Source organism: Varroa destructor, unplaced genomic scaffold (genome assembly GCF_002443255.2).
Source record: "Varroa destructor unplaced genomic scaffold, Vdes_3.0 BEIS01000007.1, whole genome shotgun sequence".
In the NCBI taxonomy this organism is placed as follows: Eukaryota; Metazoa; Arthropoda; class Arachnida; order Mesostigmata; family Varroidae; genus Varroa; species Varroa destructor.
In genome coordinates, this window is record NW_019211460.1 from 38,836,630 (window position 1) to 38,860,274 (window position 23,645).

Sequence of the window (23,645 nt, forward strand, 5' to 3'; positions counted from 1 at the left end):
CTAGGCTATGCGGTTTATTCGGACATTATATTTTTTTTCCTTTCAAAAATATCAGCTACTATAATCTATTTCGAGCTGTTATTAAAAGTATCCAATTATGTATCATATATTTTTTTTATTGACCTGCTCATGGCCAAGGATTCTTGGCAGTTTCAGTGTGTGTGAAAGTGAACAAATTATGTTTATGCAATTCATTTGCTTCTTAAAAAGCTGACTTTTTTAAATTTCTAGGATATCCCTCTACGGACAAGTATTCTTAGCCTAGGTTACTCCAAATAGTTCGCTTGGTTCGTATAGTAGGACCTTTCTGATTTCTAAAAAAGCTTTTCCCTTAAGTTTACGGTAAGCCACATTTCCGAACTGGGTCTTCGTTAACGTTGTCTGTAACCTTAAATGAGTATATGTTAACATTAGCAACGGAAGTTGCTTAGCGTTGCGCTCATATCTCGTTCACGACTCACCTTTCACCCATGGCCTCTTGACCGAAAGAATACCCAACGAAATGCTTGGTAGAATCACTCGTTTAACATATGGTCAGGCTACTTATGAGAACAACTGGGAGATCGGGTTGTGGGACATCAACAGTCTTTAGTAGCGTTGTCTGTAGCTTGCTCGACGCGAATTCAAACAATTACGACCGCGCATTCAGTATAAAAGCTCGAAGGCCAAAGCGGTTCCGACGATCAGCGCCGAGTAAACAAATACGAGCGCATTTAGCGAGACAAGATGTAAATGTACAGGCCGAATCGTCAAGAGTTGCCTATAAGCATGCAGATACATACAAATAGGAGGGATCAAGGAACGCTGAGTGTGCATCAACAGATATAAACAAACCAAGTTGAATATTATTACCAATAATGATATTAATGATGGGCCCATGGGTACGGAAAGTCATCGAGCCTGCAGGAACATACGTTATGGCGAAAAAAACCCACAGTCGATGTTATATGCCGAGAGAAGAACGCAGGACGGCGTTACGACAGATCCGTTCGTGTGTCAACGTCTGAGTGGAGCGGGGCGACGCTTTGCTTTGAGAGAGCGAGCAGCTCTTGTTTCTTAAGCAGTTTCAACACATGCCAGCTAAAGATGACCTGTACCTTTTTCGTTGCCTTTTTCTACCGAATGTATACTTTGAACCGTACCCTGTTTCCAGAATGCCCGAGATCTTCTATCCGGAGCACGGAAGCAAATGCAAAAATATAGACAACATAGATTTTCTCCAAAAAGGAAAAACATTCTATTTCATTGGTGAGAATTAGGTCTGACATGTTATTTCGGTAACAGGGGGCATTAGCAATCGTACAAACCGTGCTTAGTAAAACAGACAAAAAAAACTTGCACGGTTTAAATATGTAAATCGTACGTTTATTTTTCGGCTTTGACAATGGTCATATTAGTATCGAAAAGACGATTGCTTTAACTGGGATTGTCTAAGTAACGGTGCTTATCTTGCAACACAGGCAGGCATAGGTTCTATGAGCATTGTTCAGGCAAACTTTTGAGTCACAATTTACGGCTGAGATTCGCGGGGAGAAGAGGGGTCTGATTTTGGGCGTAGACTTAAGTTTTGTCACGTAGCTGACTCGTGTGTTGTTTGGTTTTCTGCGTTGGGATTGCTTCTTTCTGTCGGTTACTCAATACGGGTCATAAGATATACACCTATTTTTGGCTTTCATGAATTTTACACAACAATGCTTTCTAACACTAATAATAATTTAGTAAATACATAATATATTTGAAACAGAAAAAAGTCTTATGTTAGAGTTTTTTTAAAAGACAAAACAAAAAACAAGCTTTGCTTAAGACGTAACACTAGAATTAGAAGAATACACAGAGCGTTAACACGGCTATGTAACTTGCTCCCTTTAACTACGGTAGTTCTTTAGTTCGTGATTTGAACGATGTCGTATCTTTGGCCGAGGCGACCTTGCTAACACAAACTAACTATGAAGCTGGCCATGGGGTTTATCGTAGGTAGCATTGAACGCCGAGTGCAAGTCTAACGCCGACTGCCAATATTACGATCGAAGCTGTTTGTGAATGAGAAGAAGAGTTCCGAGAATCTAGGCGGTCGCTTCGTGGTCCGAAAGGATACGGTGCTGGATTCGGTTTAGCTGTAGTCGATTTAGCTCCTTTGGTTGAAAGAATAATATCGGCGTGCGAATCGCTCCGAGGCTTCAGGTGGTATGGAACATAATTTTCTGGATAATTATCAATTTTTGCAGTGTTGATTATGTTGCCGCGAGTGGAGCTCGTATGTAAAGCACTGGAACCATGGGGCGCGACGGTGCTACTTAAACTCGTTGCCCGGCTACTTGAGCTAGCAGAAGCTGCCCATGGCGTAGCAGGGGTAGTAGCAGTGGGCGCAGTGGCAACAGGTTCACTATCATATTCCTCATAACTGTCCAATGATGATGGTGCAATCGAGATGTAGCGCGGGGCATCTCTTCCATGTATGGGTTTCTCATAAGTCATAGCATTTTCGAACGTGAATAGACTTTGCCTTTCTGTTGTAGTAGGCAGCACATTCGCAATAGCTTCTATTGTGATAGGCGTGGTTGTTGTTGAGCCTTTTTGCCACAGCGAATTATCGGTATTATCTTCTAGTACCGTTGTCACTTCCCGTTGCAGGAAGGTATTAAGTGCCGTTGTCTCGTAGATGATTGTTTCTGTTGTCTCAATCGCTATTTCAGTCTGAGTCGATACCGAGACACCTTCTGTTGAAGAGGTGTCATTTACGTTGTCGTCAGTGTCATCTTTATGATTGACCTCTGCTGATGTCCTTTCCGATTCCTTTGAAATACTCATTGTCGTTATGTTAACGGTGGGAACTGCTAAATGGGAACTTGAGTAGACAGTTGACCCCTCAGTGGATGCGTCTGAAACGCGTGAGAAAAACGTGAAGCCGAATGTAATTGATTTTTCCTTTTGTGGCCAATGGAACGAGACGTTAATTAAAAATACGGTAGTATATCAAGACAAAGTCTACGCTGCAATAATGAAATAGCCAAGAAATCGTTCTCCTTATTGACAAGACATTTCAAGTGGAGCAGATAGACTATACAAGTGAGAAATTCGATCTTGAAATTATATGGACAATCTTCATAGGAAATTGTTTGTGTGCTAAACTAAATCAACTGTGTGATCAATAAAACAGTACAGAATAGATGATGTGCCAATTGGCAACAATAGAAGATTCATAACATTATTTAGTAAAATAAGTAAAATGTATTAGTTGCAAACGAGATACGTTATTCCATAAGCAGCAAAGGTAAATAGGGTAATAACCGGTATCAGTGTCTTGTCTGAGCAGATCGCAGTTTCCTTCGTCGCTGTTGTCTGAACAGTGTGAGACTTGATCACACCAAAATCGTGAAGGGATACATAGTCTGTCAGTTTCGCACTGGAAAAATGCATCAGATGGACAACCTCGATCGGTGCTGTCCTCCTCATCTGTAATGGGTTTGAATAAAAGCCAATATTACCTTTAATATCACTTTGTCGTGCATATGTAAACACCGTAGTATAATTTCCTCTAAATAGGCTTAATAGTAAAAACTCGCTCGTAGACAATAGAGGCTTGCTAAGTATGACTTAATGGATTCGTGTTTGACGAAACCGATATTACGCTTAACGTCAACAAACATAAAATCATGAATCACATTTATTAAGTACTTCTAGTAAAGCGGATGGTTACAAATCTATTGGATTTAGCAGAATAAATATTTATCAGCTCTAGTAAGAAAAACGAAAAATAGGAGATGAACAGAGGTCTCCCGTTTTTAAAATATCTCTTCTTCGAAGACAACCCTCGACCATAGTTTCATAAAATTTTTGCCGAATCGTGCTTCTGTATTAAAGCGCAACCTGTCGACATCGCTCCACACTTGGTTTGCTATTGAATACGAAATTATGCTACTTTTTCTTGTTTGTAGGTAAAGAGCTTTATATACTTATATTAGAGATAACGCCAAAATAACGGTCAACAACACTGATGAATACAAATACCTAATAGCTTCCTCCATAATATTTTTAAAGACAGCTTCTTACGCGTTCCCGTTACGAAACAGAATTTTTTTCGCCGAAATTATTTCATTTCAACACAATTTAGGTACCATTCTTTACTCGCTAAAGTTAATTTGGGTCGCCAACTTTAGAAGACAAATCTCGTTGGTAATATATATATATATATATATATATATAAACATTTCGATATACTATATATTTGACGATAGGTAAACACGGATGATGTTAACGGCCGTCAGCAGTCGGCGATGTATCGTTGTTTTTAGCTGTCGACAGAACGAAAGAGGCCGCTTTCAGTTGGGTTTTGGTATGTTAATCAAATTAATGTTACGCTCTATAGTGAAAGATAAGTTTCATCCTCCAGGATGACCCAAAAAGGAACTCCATCGATTCACGATAAATTAGTCGGAGTTTTCTAGGGTGTGTTTTAGGCCGACTGAACCTCTGTGGTGTGACTAAACACGCAGACCTAGGTTCACTAGTAAAATTAGGCTGGATGTACCGCGACCTTTACTTCGAGCCCGCTTTGCTGTTTATTTAACTACTGAAATAAGTGATTGCTATCAACCTTTGGGCTGTTTTACGTCATTCCCTTAGACGACTGACTTCCAGCATGAAACAAGGTATGTTTATGCCTAGGCTCGAACTTAGACCACCACGTTCATCTAATTAATTAGCAAGCAAATAATGAAAGAATAAAGTGCGGTAGTTTATATTTAATCGATTCTCAAGAATTTGGGTTCCCAAGTAGTAGTCTAGAGTATGAGAATTTATGAAGTTTCAAAAGGGCAATTTTGACATGCCGAGATTCGAATGTTTTTCTACTAGGAAGTTGTCAACATTTCGAAAGTAGGGTAATCTGACGGGGCAATGTCTGATGATTACAATGGATGACGGTGAGCCTTTAACTAACGCCATCATTCTAGAGCTGTTTCAAAATGAGGTCCCATTTATTTATACAACAAGCAGCCATCGGCGTCACCGTTTGCAATTAACGTAAAAACTTAATTTTTTTTTATATTTTTGGCGTGCGGGTGGTTCCCTCTTGTCAAGAAACGAACATTTCATTCAACACAGTATTGAGTTGTGATTTCGCTGCAGTCTGTACCCTAGTATATTTCTCTCTTAAGTGTCTCGTTTTTTTAATAGACGCGGCTATAGGACGCCACCTTCATTGCTTCGTATTTCTCAGGCGGTCGGTCTCGCATGTATAATCTATCTCAGATACAAATGGAAACACTTTTAAACTGTGGGTCGCGGTGGTTTTTCTGATTGACGTTTGCATAACCAGTAAAGACTTTTTAAAACAATTAAAGACGACTGATTACAAGTTTCATACTGAAATTGCTTTGAGGCGTATTGCAATAATGAAATTTCATAGCTTTATCATATAGGATATCGGCCTGAGATCATTGTGTATGTACATGTACTTTTCAAAGGATTAACCTTGAAATTTCGAATAAAACAAACGACAACTTTAGGTATATATCGTCACATTTTTTATGGTTCTTTTGGGCTAGTTTTTTTTGGTCAAAATTTCCGGCTCTAACATGTAGCAGTCTTCATAATACTTTTCCAAAGCCACATGCAGCGGTTTGCATGTGGCTTCGGAAAATCAAGTGTGTATAAGATGACGGTACTCCCACGTAGAAACATTGGACAACTTTGCTCCTCTTCCGAAGTAGAAACTTCTACCTACTACTTCATGAAGTTTTCATTTAAAAAAGTATTGACTTTTTTTTAATATCAAAGGCGAGGGGTTAGCCAAAGTTCGTCCCACTTTGGCACAGATTGAGCACTCCATCAGTCCTCTCAACAGAATTTTCGAGGTTTTGATTTTTTAAAATTATAATATCTAAGAATCACAAATGAGTGAACCACTTTTGAACAAATAATAAATAACCGAATAATTAACATTACTAAATAATATAGTTCTAATAAAGAATAAAAACAATATAACTATATACAACTTCTGTTTTATTATTTAAGAGATGAATGGATTTTTAATACATAGTCTTTTTTTATCGGGTCCCCATTTTCCCCTTTGCTTTGAGGCGTTCGCCATGATTTATGGGTGGGTCGAATAGCACGTTTATAAAACATCACAATTCGACACTATTTTGGCATGTTGATGACTTAACAATAATGATTAACAGCTTAAAAGGTAAGTAAATTGGCCGGTGAGAGGAGTCCTTTTTGTCTAGTCGTCATTACAATTAATAAGTATTATAGGGTATTCGCAAAAGCGGTGTGAGCCACCAAATCAGTAATTAGTGTTTATCCATTCATCGAGACTTGTAGTAGTAGTAATCTTCCGAGCAGCACAACAAAAAACCCCAGAGGGTACTTATTCACAATATGTTCGCTTCTTTCTATCATAATAGCACGGTGTTCTTCCTATCCTTTGAAATTTATTGGCCAGATGTTTGACCCTTGCTACTGTTCAGATCTGCTTATCTCTCCGATGCATGTAGCAGAGACGACGGAACAAAACGTTTGGAAGCTTTGCTCAGGATGGAATAACGAAATCCGTTTTAACGACTTATCATGAACTTGTATTAAACATAGACATCGTGTATAACAGATATATATATATATATACCATGGATTCGATAATTACGAGAAAAACCGAAGGTTGATTCAGATCAAGTTGAGAATCTACTCGATGTTTCCCTTTGTTTTTTTTTTTATTGACTAACTTATAGCAACGATAGCAATGGTAATGCAAATGACTTCTTTACACTGTTTATGTGTGTATCATATACCGGTATTTCAAGTCGTTAAAATCCCTTTAAAGATAGCAGAGGAATAAGGGAAATCACTTTTGAAGAGCAGACAATCAATTATCCCTCAGAGGTTATGGAGACGAAACTACTGTACAGAATACATTTATCAAGATTTGAAAAATGGGAACGTTTAAATAAAATAATCCTTCGTCGGTAACCCTAAAAAACACATTCAATTTTAATTAAACGCGTTAAACTCGTCCCCATTACGGGCATGTACTTCAGCTAGATAGGCACACCTGCATTAATTCGGTAATTAGGTATCTGTCATACTACAAACCTACATAACATCGAAGAGTCATTAACAAAGTTCTTGAACAGCAACTTGGTTTTAGAAGTGGCCGGAAAGCAGTACTCGGATTTTGAATTTAAAACCTGATAGAGAAAAATTCTTTTATACCTATATGTATTATATAGGTACTATTATAGTACTATAATATATGATAATACCTACATGTTGCTTAACCCTTATTCACGGTGCCAAAGAGATAAGTTATAAACGATGTTAAAATAATTACGTTCAAATAAGCGTTACTCCAAGTCATCACATCATGACGAAGGAAAGCGATTCCTAGAAATGAACATTGAACTTCAAAAAATATGTCCTTTACAATATGGCCTACCCCATAGGGGTATTATACGACTAATAGTACGCTAAGTCGAACCAGCTAAGAGTAAATGACTGCTATATTGGGCGCTTGTCAAATACACACACTATAGACCTAACCAATATCGTACCAGCCACATCATCGGCCTTCCAGAGAGAGAATCGACCAGACAATGCCTCAACAGTGGCACCATCAGGCATAATATATTATATTATATGTAAGAGACAGACAGCAGGCGACAAATTGAATACGTATCCCATTGGAGAGGACGCAAGTGCACACAAATTTACCTTTACATGAAACAAAGCCCGGCGGATTGTCGTGCTAAGTGCTATTTGTATATATATAAGTATAAACATTTAAAAACGGGCCTGATGTTTTTCTAAATAAAACCGGAGCTGTCCTTTTACGGTTAAGAAAAATGGCCTAACGAATGGGCTGTTATTTAGGCTCGAATTCGATTTGTTCCGGGCCATTGTCTGAAAGACCATGGAATCTATTACAGCCGCACAAATCAGTATCTACGACCTGTTAGTTCGAGCGATCTGAGGTTCGGATGACCGGAAAGCCATGACACTTGCTTCCAGAGACGGATCGGAGAAAGTGAAAACACCGGTCGTCGTCTCTATTCCTAGAGAGAGCATCAACAGGCAAAGCTTGTAGGTAAAGGTCGCGATTTTTAAGCCATAACCGGAATGGCAATCCCCAGTTGCGCTACGGATTCGCTCGCCTGTTAGCTTCGCCAGCATGCAGCGCTGTCGACCATAGGGCCAATTTTTCAGCCCGAAATCTATTGCGGGAAAAAAAATTCGGACATAAATTATTTTCTCTGACATCTCATCCGAACGAAACTGAATGGCTTGGCCTTGTAGTCAGCCAATAGTTTAGCTCTGACATAATCGGACCCATCATTCGGTTTTGGTACGGTCGACGCACTCGCGAAGAGAAGATGTGTGCGGCAAATCATGATGTTAAAATACTACTTGAGAACATCATCCGCGGAATAAGGACATCCTGCTGAACGAGCGTAGCTACGCTATAACGTATATATTATTTATATGTATATATGATAATTAGATTTTCTATGCTTATCTCACAGAGCGGTGTCGTTACGTCCACTGCGTGCTAACGATATCAGACTGGCCTGTATATCTATACGTAACTAAATATAGAGCTTGATGTTGGTGTACGTTTGCCTCTCATAACAATAACCGTATCGAAATATTCGCCGCTATAAAGTCCCTGTCTACGATTCTCGTCGACTGCCCAAATTAGGTAGGCAATACTTGAAAAATTTGCTTAAATATCGTCAAATACTCTCTGTCTACCATAAATACGATCTAAAAAAATCTGCTTTCCAGCGACCATGCAGTAAGTCCCTGTGAGGTCGCGGCCGATACTTCTTAACGGGCTCGTTCCCGTTCTAAAGGACGTTCGACAAGTATAAGTATGACAATTATATTAGAATAAGAGCTTCGTTTCGATTTTACTACCCACATTATCAAAAAGGTCTAGTCGTTATTAAGCGTCTGTTCGCTGATGATTCACCTAATCGTGAAGACTAGAACGTTTGTCGTTCTCAAAAAAATTTGCAGATCCTTCATTTTAAACAAGGCATAAACGAAAGCGCCCGGAAGACAAAGATGATCTTGCCAGCAGTGAATAATTTACTAATAAACGTAATTCCAATTGTACTTTTCTTATGTGTACGCAGTATTAGATTATCAGTATAAAACTGAATATACGATATATATATATATATATATATAGACTAGCCTACCTTAATTTGTATAATACGTGAACTAAATTGAATACCTAATAAACCTGAGATTTTTATACTGTATTCCTGAAGGCTAATTTTGAAGCAGCTGAACTCTAAGCTTTAATAAAATAACTCAAATTTATCAATAACTTTTTCGTTCGCTGCGATCGCTACCTATACTTTGAAATGTTTCCTCTCTACTGTACTGTAAATAACTTCGACAATTCAATTAGAAAACATAATCGTCTGTGTGGCCCATTTACACAACTATGCCATTGACTAACATAAAGGTAAAAAAAAAAAAAAAGCCTTCTGTGAATAACTCAAGAACGCTACGTGTTTCTACAATATGGCGGAACGCCGATGCAGGTTATTGTCGTGACTAGTAAATTGGCAGATATGAGCTGGACAGATTGGGAATCATCGGTGCCGTATTATACAATGTTCCATGTGGCCAGTATAATAATTGATGCCAGATCAACTCGTTCGATGACTACCTGTATTAGCATCAACTGTCTGTTCGGTATATCCCTATCGCGTGTATTGGTTTAAACGGGCCATACAAAGGACGATACTGTATATCTATTGGTAAACGAGGAGCTTATCAACTAATCTGAACAGAGTCCGTCATAATATTATCAAAATATGATAGTAGTTTGCAGCATTCTAAATAGGTCACTTTGTGATTTAGCTCTACCCTATAGGAAATAGCGTGAAAAAAGTGGCGTAAGATAATGAGACGTTCACGAAAACGGAAATAGAAAATGTAAAAAATAAGCGATTTTCCAATGTATAACGTAAACTGTGAATTTTTTAAGCAGTATTCATTATCCTTGTAGCTTTTCCAACAATCGATTTCGCCATCATCGATATGGTGACAAGTTTTTATTCTAATATGATTATCATTATCAACACTAGATGCTTTTTGCCATCCGATCAATTGAGTATCAGGCAGCACCGTAAAATAAACAACATTCGGGCTCATACACTTATTCATCCTTTTTTCCCACTATTTTATGGGCCGTATGAGACATAGGCATAATCTTCCGTATCCGACCTGAGTCGAACTTCTAAACCTAAGTTCGCTGCATTTGCTCTATGACCCAACTCTATGGCCACTTACACTTTGCCGTTGCCGTTTTTCTCGTCGGATCGCATTCTTCTCGTAGCACTTACTTTATTTCAGAACACCTACTGTGTCCTCCGCACTTATCATCTGATCAGCCTGTTTTTTGGCAATCCGATCAAATTTCTTCAGTAAGTCTGTGAGTGATATCAATTACTTTGACAAACCAGTTATCGTCACGCTGTGCTATACTGTTCTAGTCATCCTGTAGCAGGTATTTCCGATTATCCAGTGCCCCACTGCAGTAAAGACGTCGCAATGGTATCCTCATTTGTTACCTGCTTGCGCTTATGCCGCTATCTAACGTTAAAAATGACCATAAGCTCATCGAGAGATTAAACGGGAAATGCAAAAACATGGGTATCTCTCTAAAATTTTCAATCGTTACCTGGAAAAAGAGCCTAATGGCTGAGAGCGAAAAATAGTAACCTTATAAAAAATTAGAAGTCCAATTTCGTGCTAACTGTTAGAGATTGTTATATTGAGACGGTTGATGAGTTCGCAACCGTTATTTACAAAAAAAAAATTCCTAAAAGGCTACTTTTTTTGAGGAACTATGTCACACATCTTTTCGCACAGAATTGATTTTTACCAGATATTTCCTTTTCATCATAGTGTTTTCTTATCGGAGCAAGGTCATATACAAAAATCATAAACATCTTTAGAACAGTTCTCAGCGTGGCTGACACATTTAGGCTTCATTTATAGAAAATCGATATCGTCTGCTTATAAAGTGCATTTAAATCAAGATAGCCATCTGGAAGTCTTGTTGTACAGCTCGGATCGATTTGAAAGCTTCTGCTCTAAATTTGCGAATAAAATCCTTCACCTATTATTATTATTATTATTATTATGAAATCAAACGCTTTACGTCTAAACGCGGCAGAATAGCTAAGAAAATATCGAATGCTCATTACTTGCTCAAGGTTGTCGAAAGGTTTCGTTATGGCTAATGAAATGCTACGTTTTCCGTTGAAGTACTGTGGATGGACGTTAAAGCCCGAGAGGTGGTCTCCTCGCTTGATCTAGAATATGTTTTTTGAAAGTTTTATAGACCGAACTGTCGATGAAGATTGGTTGGCAATTTGAGGGCTATACTCTATCGCTGTCTTCAAAGAGGTACAAGAACGGACATTTCAAAGTGATAAGAAAGAATTTCCGTTCATTCACTAGGGGTAGCTATCGGTTGCAATTAGGTAGAATTAGTCGAGTAATTTGCTTAGCACAAAAAAGTAGGTTCTATTAAATCCAATAGGTGTTTTATACTGGCTAGCTTGAAAAACTTTTGCCGCGTTTGTTCAAGAGACATGCTCGGCATGGCATAGGCATCAGTCGCTACTCATATGTACAATTCAATTAACAAAGTTAGTTTGATTTATTTTTAGTAAATACAACTAGCAGTAGTATTTATTGAAAGAGCGTGGAGAGAGACTACATGGCCTTCTCTACTCAAGGAGGAAATTTATCTCACTTAATAAATTATTCATTACATTTGGCGGAGGTGTACAAATTATTGTTTTCCTTTTTCTTTTCGATCACTTCATAGCAATAAAAAGTACTTGCGAATAAATATACCTGTATATCAAGTGCAAATAATGATCAAATTTACTCTAATACCGTAGAAAACAAAATTCTTCAAATCAGCCTATTAGTCATATATCTTGAAGTTAAACTCACCTTTGGGCGGAAGATAAGCGACCGCTAAGCTGAGATCAATGAAGTAGTCTCTAAGAAGAGTAAGGTTATCTCTCCTATAGAAGAGGATGAACCGGTAATTGTAAATCTGATTGTCAAGAGTTTGGCACAGCGTTGTATGATTTTTTTGGGCGTCCGACACCTGCACAGGTTGGAAATCATTATTATTATGTATATACAGTCCTATTTACGTCGAATTGCGTTTTGTAACAAACAAATGGACGGAATGCATCGATTTTTTTATCGATAATATTCATCCGTTCATATATCCCTTCTTCGCACGCGATGCATATTATGCATGCGGACACATGGAACACTACTCAGACATTAATGATTCGGATAAAACGACCCAAAACATAGCTAACCCGCTCTGTCTGACCTTACGTATCTATACTAACTCTCCAAGTATATTCATTGTTTTTTCATGTCATTGTTGTTGTTGTTGTTGTTGTTGTTGTTGCTATCCAACAGCAATTTTCGTATTGTAGACGTCCCGGCAGCGTTTTTTTAATTAACGTACCACATTATTGTTCAAGTCATTACGTTACTTTGCAGTGTTTATCCTTTAAGCCCCTTTTGCGAATTTAACCATGTCACTTTAGTAAATCCGTTACTTTGTTCTAGTTATTCAGTTATTGTGACCGAAATATTCCCATTTAAGGCCCCCATTACCCCATTTAAGGCTCCAGTTTTGTTAACGTCGACTCTGACGTCGGCACGTAACGTGGTAATGGTACCCAAAAGATACTACCGTTATAAACTCCAACGTATTTACTACACTCCGTTACGTCTAAGCGTATAGAACCATAAACTCTTCTACATTAGCAAGAACAATTTCTTGCGACTTTAACATTGACGCACGAAGAACGTAGCGTATATATAGAAGTAGGAAAATTCTACTTATAGCATAAAGAACTAAGCGATGTAACCGTAATTGTCGGCGTTAGCAACCGGAGTAAAAGTCAATATTGCGTGGTAAAGATCAAGGTACTCGTTCCAACAACCAATCGCTGACTGGATCGAAAGTGGCTATCTACATGACTCAATTTTCAACGGGGCAAGACAATTTATATAGGAAATTTTTACATTAGGATTTTCACTGAATAAATAACGCACCTTCGCCTACCGTAACAGCGGTACCGAAGATTATGCCAAACACATTTTGATGGCTTATCCGTAACTGAATGCTGAAAGAAAGCTCACGTAGCTGTGAGCATCGGTATCCGCAACTTTGCTCGGTACATCTAAGACACGGTTAAACTGTGGCATCGAGGTCATCTACTGGCCAGAAATATATTGATTAAAATGGAAAGTAAAATCTAAGGAGGACGAGGCAATTGATCAACCAAACGGGGGAAACGACGGGAAATCTAGCTGGCCTAGGAGGACCTGAAGAATGGAATTTGATGAGCAGCTAAGCGATAATTCACGGAATGCTCTTACACGGTGGGGCGCGTAGAAAGAGTGGAACATAAGATCTTGCGGAACTCAGCGCGGCTATCGAAGCAGTAAATCCAATAGGAAAGATGGACCAGGACGTGTTCCATGAATTAGCAGATCTATTAGCCACGCCAGCAAGTTTTGGGGTGGGTGAAGTAATATCGAAACAAATTCCGAACCAATGTTCAAACATACACGGCAGGGTTTAGTGAGTAAGGGTCCCACCTGCATTCTACTACCTTGTACGGCTCATCGTGTAACTTCGTAGGATGCATCCTGTTATCTTGTCCTAATTACTTCGTGTCTACATTGTAATTAGGCCATCATTGTGTTAACGCTGACCCGCTATTTCCTTGCGATTATCCAGCTATTTCGAAATAAAAGTGAGCTTTACTTTGAAAACACGCACGTAAATGCTCAGCTCAAGAATTGAAACCAGAAATCAATATGAAGGGGACAGTTTTGATAATTTCCCGCCACAAGTCTAGGTTTAAGAAAGCTATACAAATCGTTAGAGCCTTTGTCGAGACGGTTAAACATTTTTTCAAGCTTTGTTGTTTTAATTAAAAATGAGATATTTAAAGTAAGGTAATAACTAACTTGAATGCGGCTTCAATTCGGCACCTAAAGCACTAACTAGTCGTTTTCAGAATATTCCTTCTTAAAATCACAATTAACGTGTAAGGCCTCGGGCGACATTGGCAGACTTTAACAAGTGCTGCTTAAATACGCAATATACAAGAAATCCCAACATAACTAAGTTTTGGCCGGCAAGGCGAAAAAGGTTTCAAAACGATTAAACGTTGCGCCTCATCTGGAGGACTCAATCGGCAATTGACAGTCTTTCTTCTAAAATGGCCATTCATTTTTTTCAGTAAGAAATGACGTTCCGAGCCGTCGTGATAAATTTCCAAGCTCTTCAGATATAAACGTTCCAAAGCCGCATGAGAACCGGCAGTAGCATAGGTCATCGATTTGGGGCAATATAAAAAGTTTTTAACGCTAGTGGGGGGTTTGTTTAGTGGAAAGAGAATAGATGATAGCTGATCATTGGTTATATTTCAAAAACAACGCCCTGCTGTTCGCTGAGTTCCCTATTCTGTTTTTGTCACCAGTGGTGAATGAATGCATGTCCGTTGTGACGACACTCTCTCCAATTTGGGCGCGCCAATCCGTACGTAACGTACTATATACAATCGTTCGCCAATAAAATACGGCCACTTAGGAATTTCACACATTGTCAAGTTGTATCAAAAACATTTCTGTACTTACGTGCAGTATCTACGTGCTTATGGGAAAGCTGCCTCCCTCTGCTTTGCAATGATAGTCCATGTAACGGCACCGCTGTTAGACGGGCACTTTTAAACAACTTTGAAAAAGAACGTACTCATAAAGAGGTGTCGTGCAATGGCCATCCATGACAACATCTGTCAGCCTAGGGAAGACACAAATTATTTGAGATGTAATATAGCAACTATGGTTACTTCCGTCTGTTCGACGTTAATGGCAGTGCTGCAATCATAGGTTATGTTAAAGTGAATTTTTGTGAAAAGTTGAATATTTTTGCAATTACATACGAATGAGCGATTGCAAGAAGACCTCACGGAAGAACAGCAACAGCTAAACTCATACAAACAAGGCGACCGTGAAGATAAAGATGCCCTTGTCATTAATAAAATTGAAACCGGTGCGCAATATCACGAAGAGATAGGGCCATTTTAAACGCACTAAAAAAAAAAAGATCAATTCGTAGTAATTTCTCATCTGCATTAAAAGGTAACACAGTACAGAGTCACTGTATACATAAGCACTCTCCGATGCTATATAAAAGCAAACAGTATCATAAACCACCTAAAAATTTCGGCTGAACTCTTCACACAAACGTGTGTGTTTCAAATAAAATGAACACTTCCAAAGTGGGATAGGGTTCGTTCTTAGATGAATCGTATTTACGTAGTAACGCTCAATGCTTTAGGGAACGAACTCATGAGTCCTGTATAATCCACCAGGTCAAGAATTCAAGCGAAAGAATAACGTGGGTCGTGCTTTCTTTCCATAACGCATAAGCTCCACGTTCCATCAGTGGAATTATGGTAAAACATAATTTAGACAATGCTGCCCCAGAAACAGTAATGGCTCCCGGATGAGAAGTACGTTTTCGTGTATGGAAAGCCAGCTTGCTATAGGGGAAAGTGGGCCTTTGGAATGTTCACCGCTTATCGTGTTGAGCCGTGAGTATAGTATTTTGTCGTGGCCTGGAAATTCACGTGACATGAATCCGATCGAAAATGTGTGGCCTAATGCTAAGAATATGCTAAGAGGGCTAGACAAGAAATGACGAACGACTCAGGACCCAAGAACTCAGTGCTCTAAGTGTGGGCCCAAAATGCAGGCATGACGGTGATTGGGTGAAAGTGCGTTGGGAGCACTAGGGGGTAAAGGGCCAAAATACTGACTCAGTGAATGCTTTTTCTTCTATAGCAGTTTCGGCAGCATACTTGCGACAGAACCGTATTAGAAAGCAGAGGGAGGCAGTGTTCACATGAAAGAGACCACACGCAGATATTTAATTGGAGTGCGAAGCTATCTTTGATTAAACTCGACAGTCTGTGAAATTTCTGGATGGTTTTTATTTAGATCGCCAACGACTGTATATTAAGTGGCCAAAGTAACAGAGAACATTTCTAAGACAATTCTGTCTGGCTTCAAAGATGCGTTAACTCAAAACTAATGCAAATGGATGAATACTCGTTTCACGGAAGGTAAAAAAAAAAATAGCAAAAAATGTATCATTAGTGAGTCGAACTGCAGAATAGCTTTTATCCAAACTCTTTGAGGTGGATGAACCCACGCCGAGACTATACGTTTTTTGGTTACGTCAAATGACCCATATAAGACATCGCAAATCAATATGCGGTGGCAGAATACCGCAGCAAATGATGCACGACAGACAAATAACCAGTGTAAACTTGAGAGTCCATCGATGCCGTTTAAAAGTGCAGTTCTGACGATCGTTTAGTTTCAGTCACGCCGAAGAAGCTTCATACAAGTACGGCAGCCGTATCACAGATTATCCACAAAGAGACACATTATATGATAAAAAAAAGTTAGATATATGCCATATGAGTGCAACAGAATCAAAGTCTTCGTTTGTCTAGCTCGTTTCTTAAGAACAAAACTACAGGTAGTCTTTGATTTTGCTAGAATCAGAGCGTCCTTATTCTCGGTGGAAAAATCAAGCGCTAACATTATCACTGCCTTGCTAACGATACGTCTGCATTGTGCAAGATTGCAAGCAATCTTCCGGCCAATGTTGATGTTCTTAGCGCTTCGTGTAGTGAAGACGACGTCATGCCACCAAAAAAGGGGAACGTATTACCAACGAAGTTCACTTGCACGTCGTTGCACAAGCTGCTGTGTAAAAAAAATTTTACACCTTTTAACACCAGTCGGTTAACGCAGGGTTAATCACTTGAGGATCTGCAGTACAGCCCGGATTTCGATCCGCTAGAGTACTACGCATCGAACGACAGTCCAATGTTATCTCGATATCACTCGCCCATTTGCGAGTCAGTTCGAAATAATTCGGTGTACCGTTTCGGATTCGGAATTAAAGCGGTAATACCTAATGGTGGGTGGTAGCCATACTGAATAAACGTGACAAACGTCAAAGATATCACTTTACGTATGCGCAAAAGTTCGGTGAAATATAGTTTTGTTTTGGACGCAATCTTAGAAAATTAACTATGAGGAAGGTCCTCATCCCAAAAAATAACGAAATATAGGATAAATAGGCAGATATCGGGATTTAGTCCGTCTTCCTTGTGCACCTATCGGATCTTTTCCTAGTCGAATAAATGTCGTCTACTTTTTTTTTTTTTTTTTTGTTGTTATAGAAAGTTGCTTCTCCAGTTAATGTATTCCAATTAGACTGATTGTTTCTACTGGCGTAGTTTAGACCTGAAAGTATTGTTATGAGTGAACCGTAGACTTTTCGTTGTAACCGCAACTTTATCCCAAGCTTTACCTTTACAAGCAATACTTTAACGGTTCTCATAAGATCATAATCTAGAAAGCATCGCCCGAGAGTACAACCAAGACTTGCACTGAAACTAACCCTCGAACGAGTGGTGGATTTCAACTCACCAGGCTGTATACTTTATCACATTGCAGAGGCATATTGATATCTTCGAGAGTCGCCATAACCTTGTAGTTTCTGAGGTGCGGTGTCAGTCTTCTTTTATGCCATGCTTCGTAGAATTCAACGACCTGTGCATAGACGCTGGTTCGACATCGCGGCACTTGTTTCTCCGGAAACTTTTCGAAGAGGTTGACCCTGTAGATGTTGTTTGGGCGATCTTTGTGCAGAAAAACGTTCACAACGGGCTGTGATGTTTCCGTACAGTTCTCCAAATAGACTAAAGAAATAAAGTCAGTTGAAAGGATTAGAAAGGCTAGTAAAAAAAAGTTCTACGCTATTTTGTATGTAATACTAGCATTCGAAATCGCGTCCGATTTTGGGTAACTTGTGAGAACTGTTTTTTTTTGATATCGTCACAGTAACTGCGAGTGCTTGGAGAACGAAGCCACTTAGTTTCATAAGTATAAAACATTGCCTATTAGTAAGTTATTATGTTCGAGTTTGTCGCACTGCGTAGCATATTAAGTTAAAGCATTAAAATACTTTCTACATTATTTAGTTGTTTCAGTAATGGGAGCGTTGTAAATTTAGAAACGTCGTGTAGTTCATATATTGGCGTCCACACAGTCGACTCATTGCAATTGCCGTATTCTGCACTAATCTTGGTGCAAATTTTTTCGTACTAATAACACGTTTTTTTTTTTTTTTCAAGTATCAAAGACAGTATCAAAGCGAACGTACATTCTTTTGCACATCAAGCCACGGCATTGCATTTGCCTCGACTAGAAGGTCCGGTCGGGTTGGGCCTTGTCGGACTTATCTGATATTTCACCAACAGATTGTATAGTATACCAAAAACCGCTACCCACAACGGCAACGAAATACCTAAGTATTTTACGATTCGACTGTCTTTAAAGAACAAGACTCTTGTAGAGCTTTTAAGGGATCCATTTCTCAATTGGAATTCATTTTGATGGAGTAACGTCAGGGTACCACCCGAATAACTCGATCCGTCGTCATCTATGCTAATCGGTTCCCTACAAATCGAAAGCAACAATACGTCCAGATGCATATAGAAAAATATTCCGAGAATATAGAAGAATGATAAGGCGTATTTTTTACGGTGTTTCATCGCCTAAAAGCCTTGTCCATTCATTACCGATGAAAGAGAAAAAAAAAAAACATCAAGGACAGAGGCAGAGATTCAATGGAAGTAAACACTGGGAAAATGGAGAAGCGATCGCCGCTTCTTACGTGACCACTTTGGTTTTTCTTGCTAAAAAAAATGGCTTTGATGCGCTCAACCTGTGTGAGTTCAGCATTAATCATTTCACCTGTCAGAATCATTGGCCTGTTTCTTCGAAGCTGGAGTACGAAGTGTTCCGTAAAACATGCATTTAAACCCATGAATCTACTTGTCCTCCAAGCACATAAAGGAGATATTCAACGAAATGACGTTTTCGACATATATATAGGCACCTGAATGTTTCGTACCTACTTTTTAAGACGACACGACCTGCTGGCAGAATACGTATACCATAGGATTTTAGGACAAAAAGAAGGTAACCTTTGCCCGCTTACCCTTCGAGTAAAAATCGCATAGGGCAAATGGTAAATGGGCAAACATTCGTTTTTTCTTAGCTAATATTTATATGTTATTTTGTAGAAGTATACACTTGTACATTTTCAGTAAAAGGTAGAGTATGAGAAGAATTTCTGCAAGAAAACATTTAAAAATGATCTATTTCATTTTAAAGATCCTCAGTTCCATTGCGCCCTGTCGCTTCAATTCAGTGCAATCTCGTTCTGAGGTAGCTACTAAAGAAAGACTTCAGAGGAAAGTCATAGACCTTAGCTTGTAGCTAATAAACGCAGCGGTCTAAAAGATACTATTTCGTAGGATGCATAAGAAACAAATAACAAATACAATTCTATGCCAAAGAGAGAACTCGTTGAAAATTAATGTTGCTTATACATTTTTTTTTGTTGTCTATTATATAACTTGAAATATAATTAGCAAGTCTGAAAGTGACAACAGAACTTGTTCATGTACGACGAAATGTTCCGAAGTACAAGACATTGTTGGATGATCAGTTGATTTATCCAATAATGTATGTACTTAGCTGCTCACTCATTATATACCAGATATGGTTTTAATCAAGGCGCTCTTTCCCATAATAGTAAGAATCATAGATATATATATATATATATTCATTATATAATCTTAATCATTGTCTCATAAGACTTATATTAGTCGTTGTTAGCGAAAATAATAATATTGTTTTGTAAGAATGAAAACGATCGTCACGTAGCATCGCGTTACTCGCAGTGAAGTAAGTTGAACTCGATGCTACGAGGTAACGTTTGTTTGTAAAACAAGACAACTTATCAATTTCAGACCTCAACAGTCATGTCTATACACTGTCCTTTTCTCAGACGCAAAGGATTAGGAGAAGACAAGTGTACTTACCGAACTGTTCGTCTTCCTCTTCTACACTTTCGCCCTGTACAGCTGCGACTTCACCTGTCATCAGAGTGGTCATCATAAGTGCGATGAATACTATAACGATCCGAACCGCTATAGAATTCGTTGAAGCTGACTGGGGCATTATCACTGATCACATTGGTATGTCACATAGAACAAGTGGCCGCCGAACGACAGATCAACCGATAACTCACTATGTGACAGATTAGCTTTCGCTTAATGAAGAAATCACGTAAAGGCGCCAATCGATATCGTCACGTTGATAAGATACGAGCTGCTGGCTCTGGTAGTGCAAGTAGGAGTAGCCGACGCGTTAGTCCGCACTTTGTTCGCCTTTGCCGCTTGAGACCAGCGGGCAGAATACGGCCGCAATCTTGTCGGCAAGCAGCAGAGTTGCCGAGCCACGGGCCTACCAACACAATACTCTGTAACGACAACGTAAACAGATATGAAGATCGGGCCAGAACCGACCGCCAGAATGTTGAGTCCGTCCAGTTGTTTTCTCGTTAATGCTGCCCCTCTCTCTCTCTCTCGATTTCTTTGCCGCGAATCAGCCATTCGCGCTCTGCTGATACGAGGAGGATGACTGGACTCAGTCGGAAGCTTGGTCGCGCCAAGCTACTGCGGCTGACAGTACACGCCAATACGCAGATATAGACAGATGATAGGCAGCGAGAACGAAACGGTATCAGGGTGCGTAGCTATATCGTAGCCTTAGCTTGGCAACGCACGCACGCACATATGTATATACATATATAAACCAATAGAGACGCGAAAGCAGGCACAGAATTTCGCAGGTCTCCGGCCATACGGCGGTCGAAGGCAGTTTTCTTTACAGCAGATTTGCGGACGAAATGATCGCTTGTACTAGCGGTACGAAAGTTTCCCGCAGTGCTGTAACAGGCAGCAATAACTGTAACTGTCGTAACGGCTGACCAATAAACAAAGGACAGCGGCGTGTTGGAGAATTCCGACAGCTCTTATTTTGCAGTCTGACAAGCTGCCCCAGTCACCCCACTATGAGAGGGCGCAGTGGCAGACTTTGTGTCGGTCTGCAAACGTTCTGTGACGTCAATTATATTTGGCCTAAGCAGGCCTTTCAAGCTTCTATGTTAAATGATTCTCTGTTTCTCGATCGATCAAGTATAGTATTAGTTGAAATGTTACAGTGGTCATTTCCGATATCTTCCAATTCAGCTTGTCGTGTTTGTTTAACGCAGTAGTATTTTCCAAACACATCTTCAGTCCGGCAGTATTATAGAAATCCTTCGACCAATCTACCTGAAAAACATCATCCCGCATTGTACGTGCGTATGAGATTAATACACACTTTGGCTCGACCTAGAAATCACTGACACACCGATTGTATTCCACGTCTTTTTTTGGTTTGGAGATCTGATCGATTTAATAAGATCAGGAGAAGTGCATTGGCATTCATTGACGAATGAAAGAAATATGCGCTAACTTTGGCCCATCTCGAATCGGACGGTCGGGCCACCTTACAGCGGCAACAGGGAGAGGTAAAATATGTATACATAAACGTAAGTTATGTTAAAGTAAAGATATATACATAAAGCAGTGAGTCGTTCTTAGTTATTTATTAGAGTAGCTCACACTCTCTTTAATAGCAAAATGTAAAAATACAAAGATTAATTAAATAAAGGAAGGCCTGGGAAGTGGTGTGGCACTTAATACACAAAAAATCACATAATGAATCATAAGAGGTCAGCTACTATTATATTTGGCTTGTTACCAAAGGGGTCTATCGTCTAGCATCATTCAAACTGAGCCTGTTTGGTAAAATTACCTGAAGGCAGGTAATAAGTTTGCAGTACGATTATTCTGAAGATCGATGTGCAAATATTCCCTATCAATAGGCTTCATCGAAGGAGCGTTTGTATTGCTAATTGGTGATACAAGGTTTCCATACGAAAATCCAGTGATCTAAAAGAGCTGAGATGAAACATTTGACTCGGGTTCGGGTCGAAGCGATTTCCTGTTTTCAATCTGTTTACCAGTAAGTGGTGCTTGTCTTACCAGCCATTGCTAGAGCTGCCTATCATATAGCTAGAGCGAATACCGAACATCTGCAAAAACAGCACGGCTGGAACAGTTCACAAGGCACACTTCTCTTTTCAAACTTAACGCTCATGAACTCATGTTATTTTTTTGTGTGCACAGCACGTCATCCTATTCATTTTTTTTTTTTTTCCAATTTTCTGCAGACTCGTTTCATTTCGTCTATATAGTAATAATATCTATTGAATGAATGCCACTTGTTAGCCAGCACGAGTTATACAACACAATATGAAAGGTTGCTTTAAAAGCCTTGATGCACTCGCGGCCAGCATGAAGTAGATTCGGTTACGTGAAGCTACGAGGACCTGCTATGAATACTCTAGAAACATGGGACATTTTCAGACATCGTTCTTCAAAGTTTATTAACAAGCGCATAGGTAACGAAGCATACATATGATCGAGATCCCTTCGCATTCGACGACGACAACGAGATAACATATCGTGCTGCAAATTATTGCAGGTACTTTTACGTAACACGCCCGACACATTAAAATGACAGTAAAAAACTTTGTAAACGACAGATAAATAACAATTCCATTATGTAATTTCGCCAATCACTACGAGCGTGGCTTGAATTGAGAGTAAAGTTTTAGAGTAAAGAACTTAGATAAGATAGGGATCGACTGCTTCCGTGTTAATGAGTCAGGTTTGCAAGTTTTTCCCGCGTAACTATTGTCGAATCGGACCTATCACAAAGGTTAGCTAACGAACTGCGGATAGAGCCTACGGAGTCACTTTCGCTGACGAAAAATGTCCCCTCTTATGTCGCTCTGTAACAAAGATAATTCAAATATTATATAGAAATGTTGGCATAAATTTTACGGGGCCCTCCCGCAGCCATAGAATAATGCAATACATTGAATCAAAATACTAATTACTAATATATTGCCCTAATCTAGCTAGGCGTTAATGGTTATGTGCCTCTCCGATTTGCTATCTAAATATTTTTCCATACTCCAGTTAGAACGCGATGTAGGCAAATAACTACTGAATTAAGAACGTATCGTAACTCGGTACAAACTTACTGTGTAAGCTATACCGATTGCACAGATAAATCTAAAATTTTGGGCTCTATTTTTGGATTTTGTTGATCGTCTGAATTTTTTTTCGTTCAAGTGTCCTTTAAATTTAAGGATATCAAAACAATGCAGGCAGCTTTGAAAGGGGAGGATTGAGGCGATACGGACCTCAACCTATTCCGCAAAAGAACTATACAACTAACGAAGTGTGAGGTTGTACACGAAGGGTGAGGTCACGGTAAAGCGTCCATGACTTGTTTTTTTGGAATTCGGCCCTACCTAGACGGGCAGTATTATATAATTTTCGTAATCGTCTTAACCTTTTTTCCAGGACTCAGCATCTATAGTAAAATAAGTCAGAATTAATTCATGACACAATACCTCTAGATAGATAGTCCAAAAAACGATTAATAAAAGCTTGGTTTTCACATTAAGTTTTAGGGTCGCTTTTAAATACCCAGATGATGGCGCGTTCGCT

The 23,645-nt window shown here is 39.2% G+C and overlaps 1 protein-coding gene across 1 annotated transcript; it reads right to left on the bottom strand.

The window, feature by feature from the left end:
• Positions 1-95: 95 nt before the first annotated feature.
• LOC111254945 (uncharacterized) lies at positions 96-20,548 on the bottom strand. The gene is made up of 5 exons (XM_022816423.2): positions 20,055-20,548; positions 17,590-17,861; positions 11,986-12,145; positions 3,289-3,453; positions 96-2,879 (listed from the first exon to the last, which is right to left on the bottom strand). The coding sequence occupies exons 1-5, from the start codon at positions 20,191-20,193 to the stop codon at positions 1,966-1,968; spliced, it is 1,650 nt and encodes a 549-aa protein (XP_022672158.1). The 5' UTR covers positions 20,194-20,548; the 3' UTR covers positions 96-1,965.
• Positions 20,549-23,645: the final 3,097 nt, after the last annotated feature.

What these genes read in the sequence shown, in the direction of transcription:
- LOC111254945 (XM_022816423.2), bottom strand. Translation starts at nt 20,193, where the DNA reads ATGCCCCAGTCAGCTTCAACGAATTCTATAGCGGTTCGGATCGTTATA. An exon ending in CGCTTATCTTCCGCCCAAAG is followed by an intron (nt 3,454 to 11,985) that starts GTGAGTTTAACT and finishes AACCCATTACAG; the next exon opens with ATGAGGAGGACAGCACCGAT. An exon ending in CAGACAAGACACTGATACCG is followed by an intron (nt 2,880 to 3,288) that starts GTTATTACCCTA and finishes CACGCGTTTCAG; the next exon opens with ACGCATCCACTGAGGGGTCA.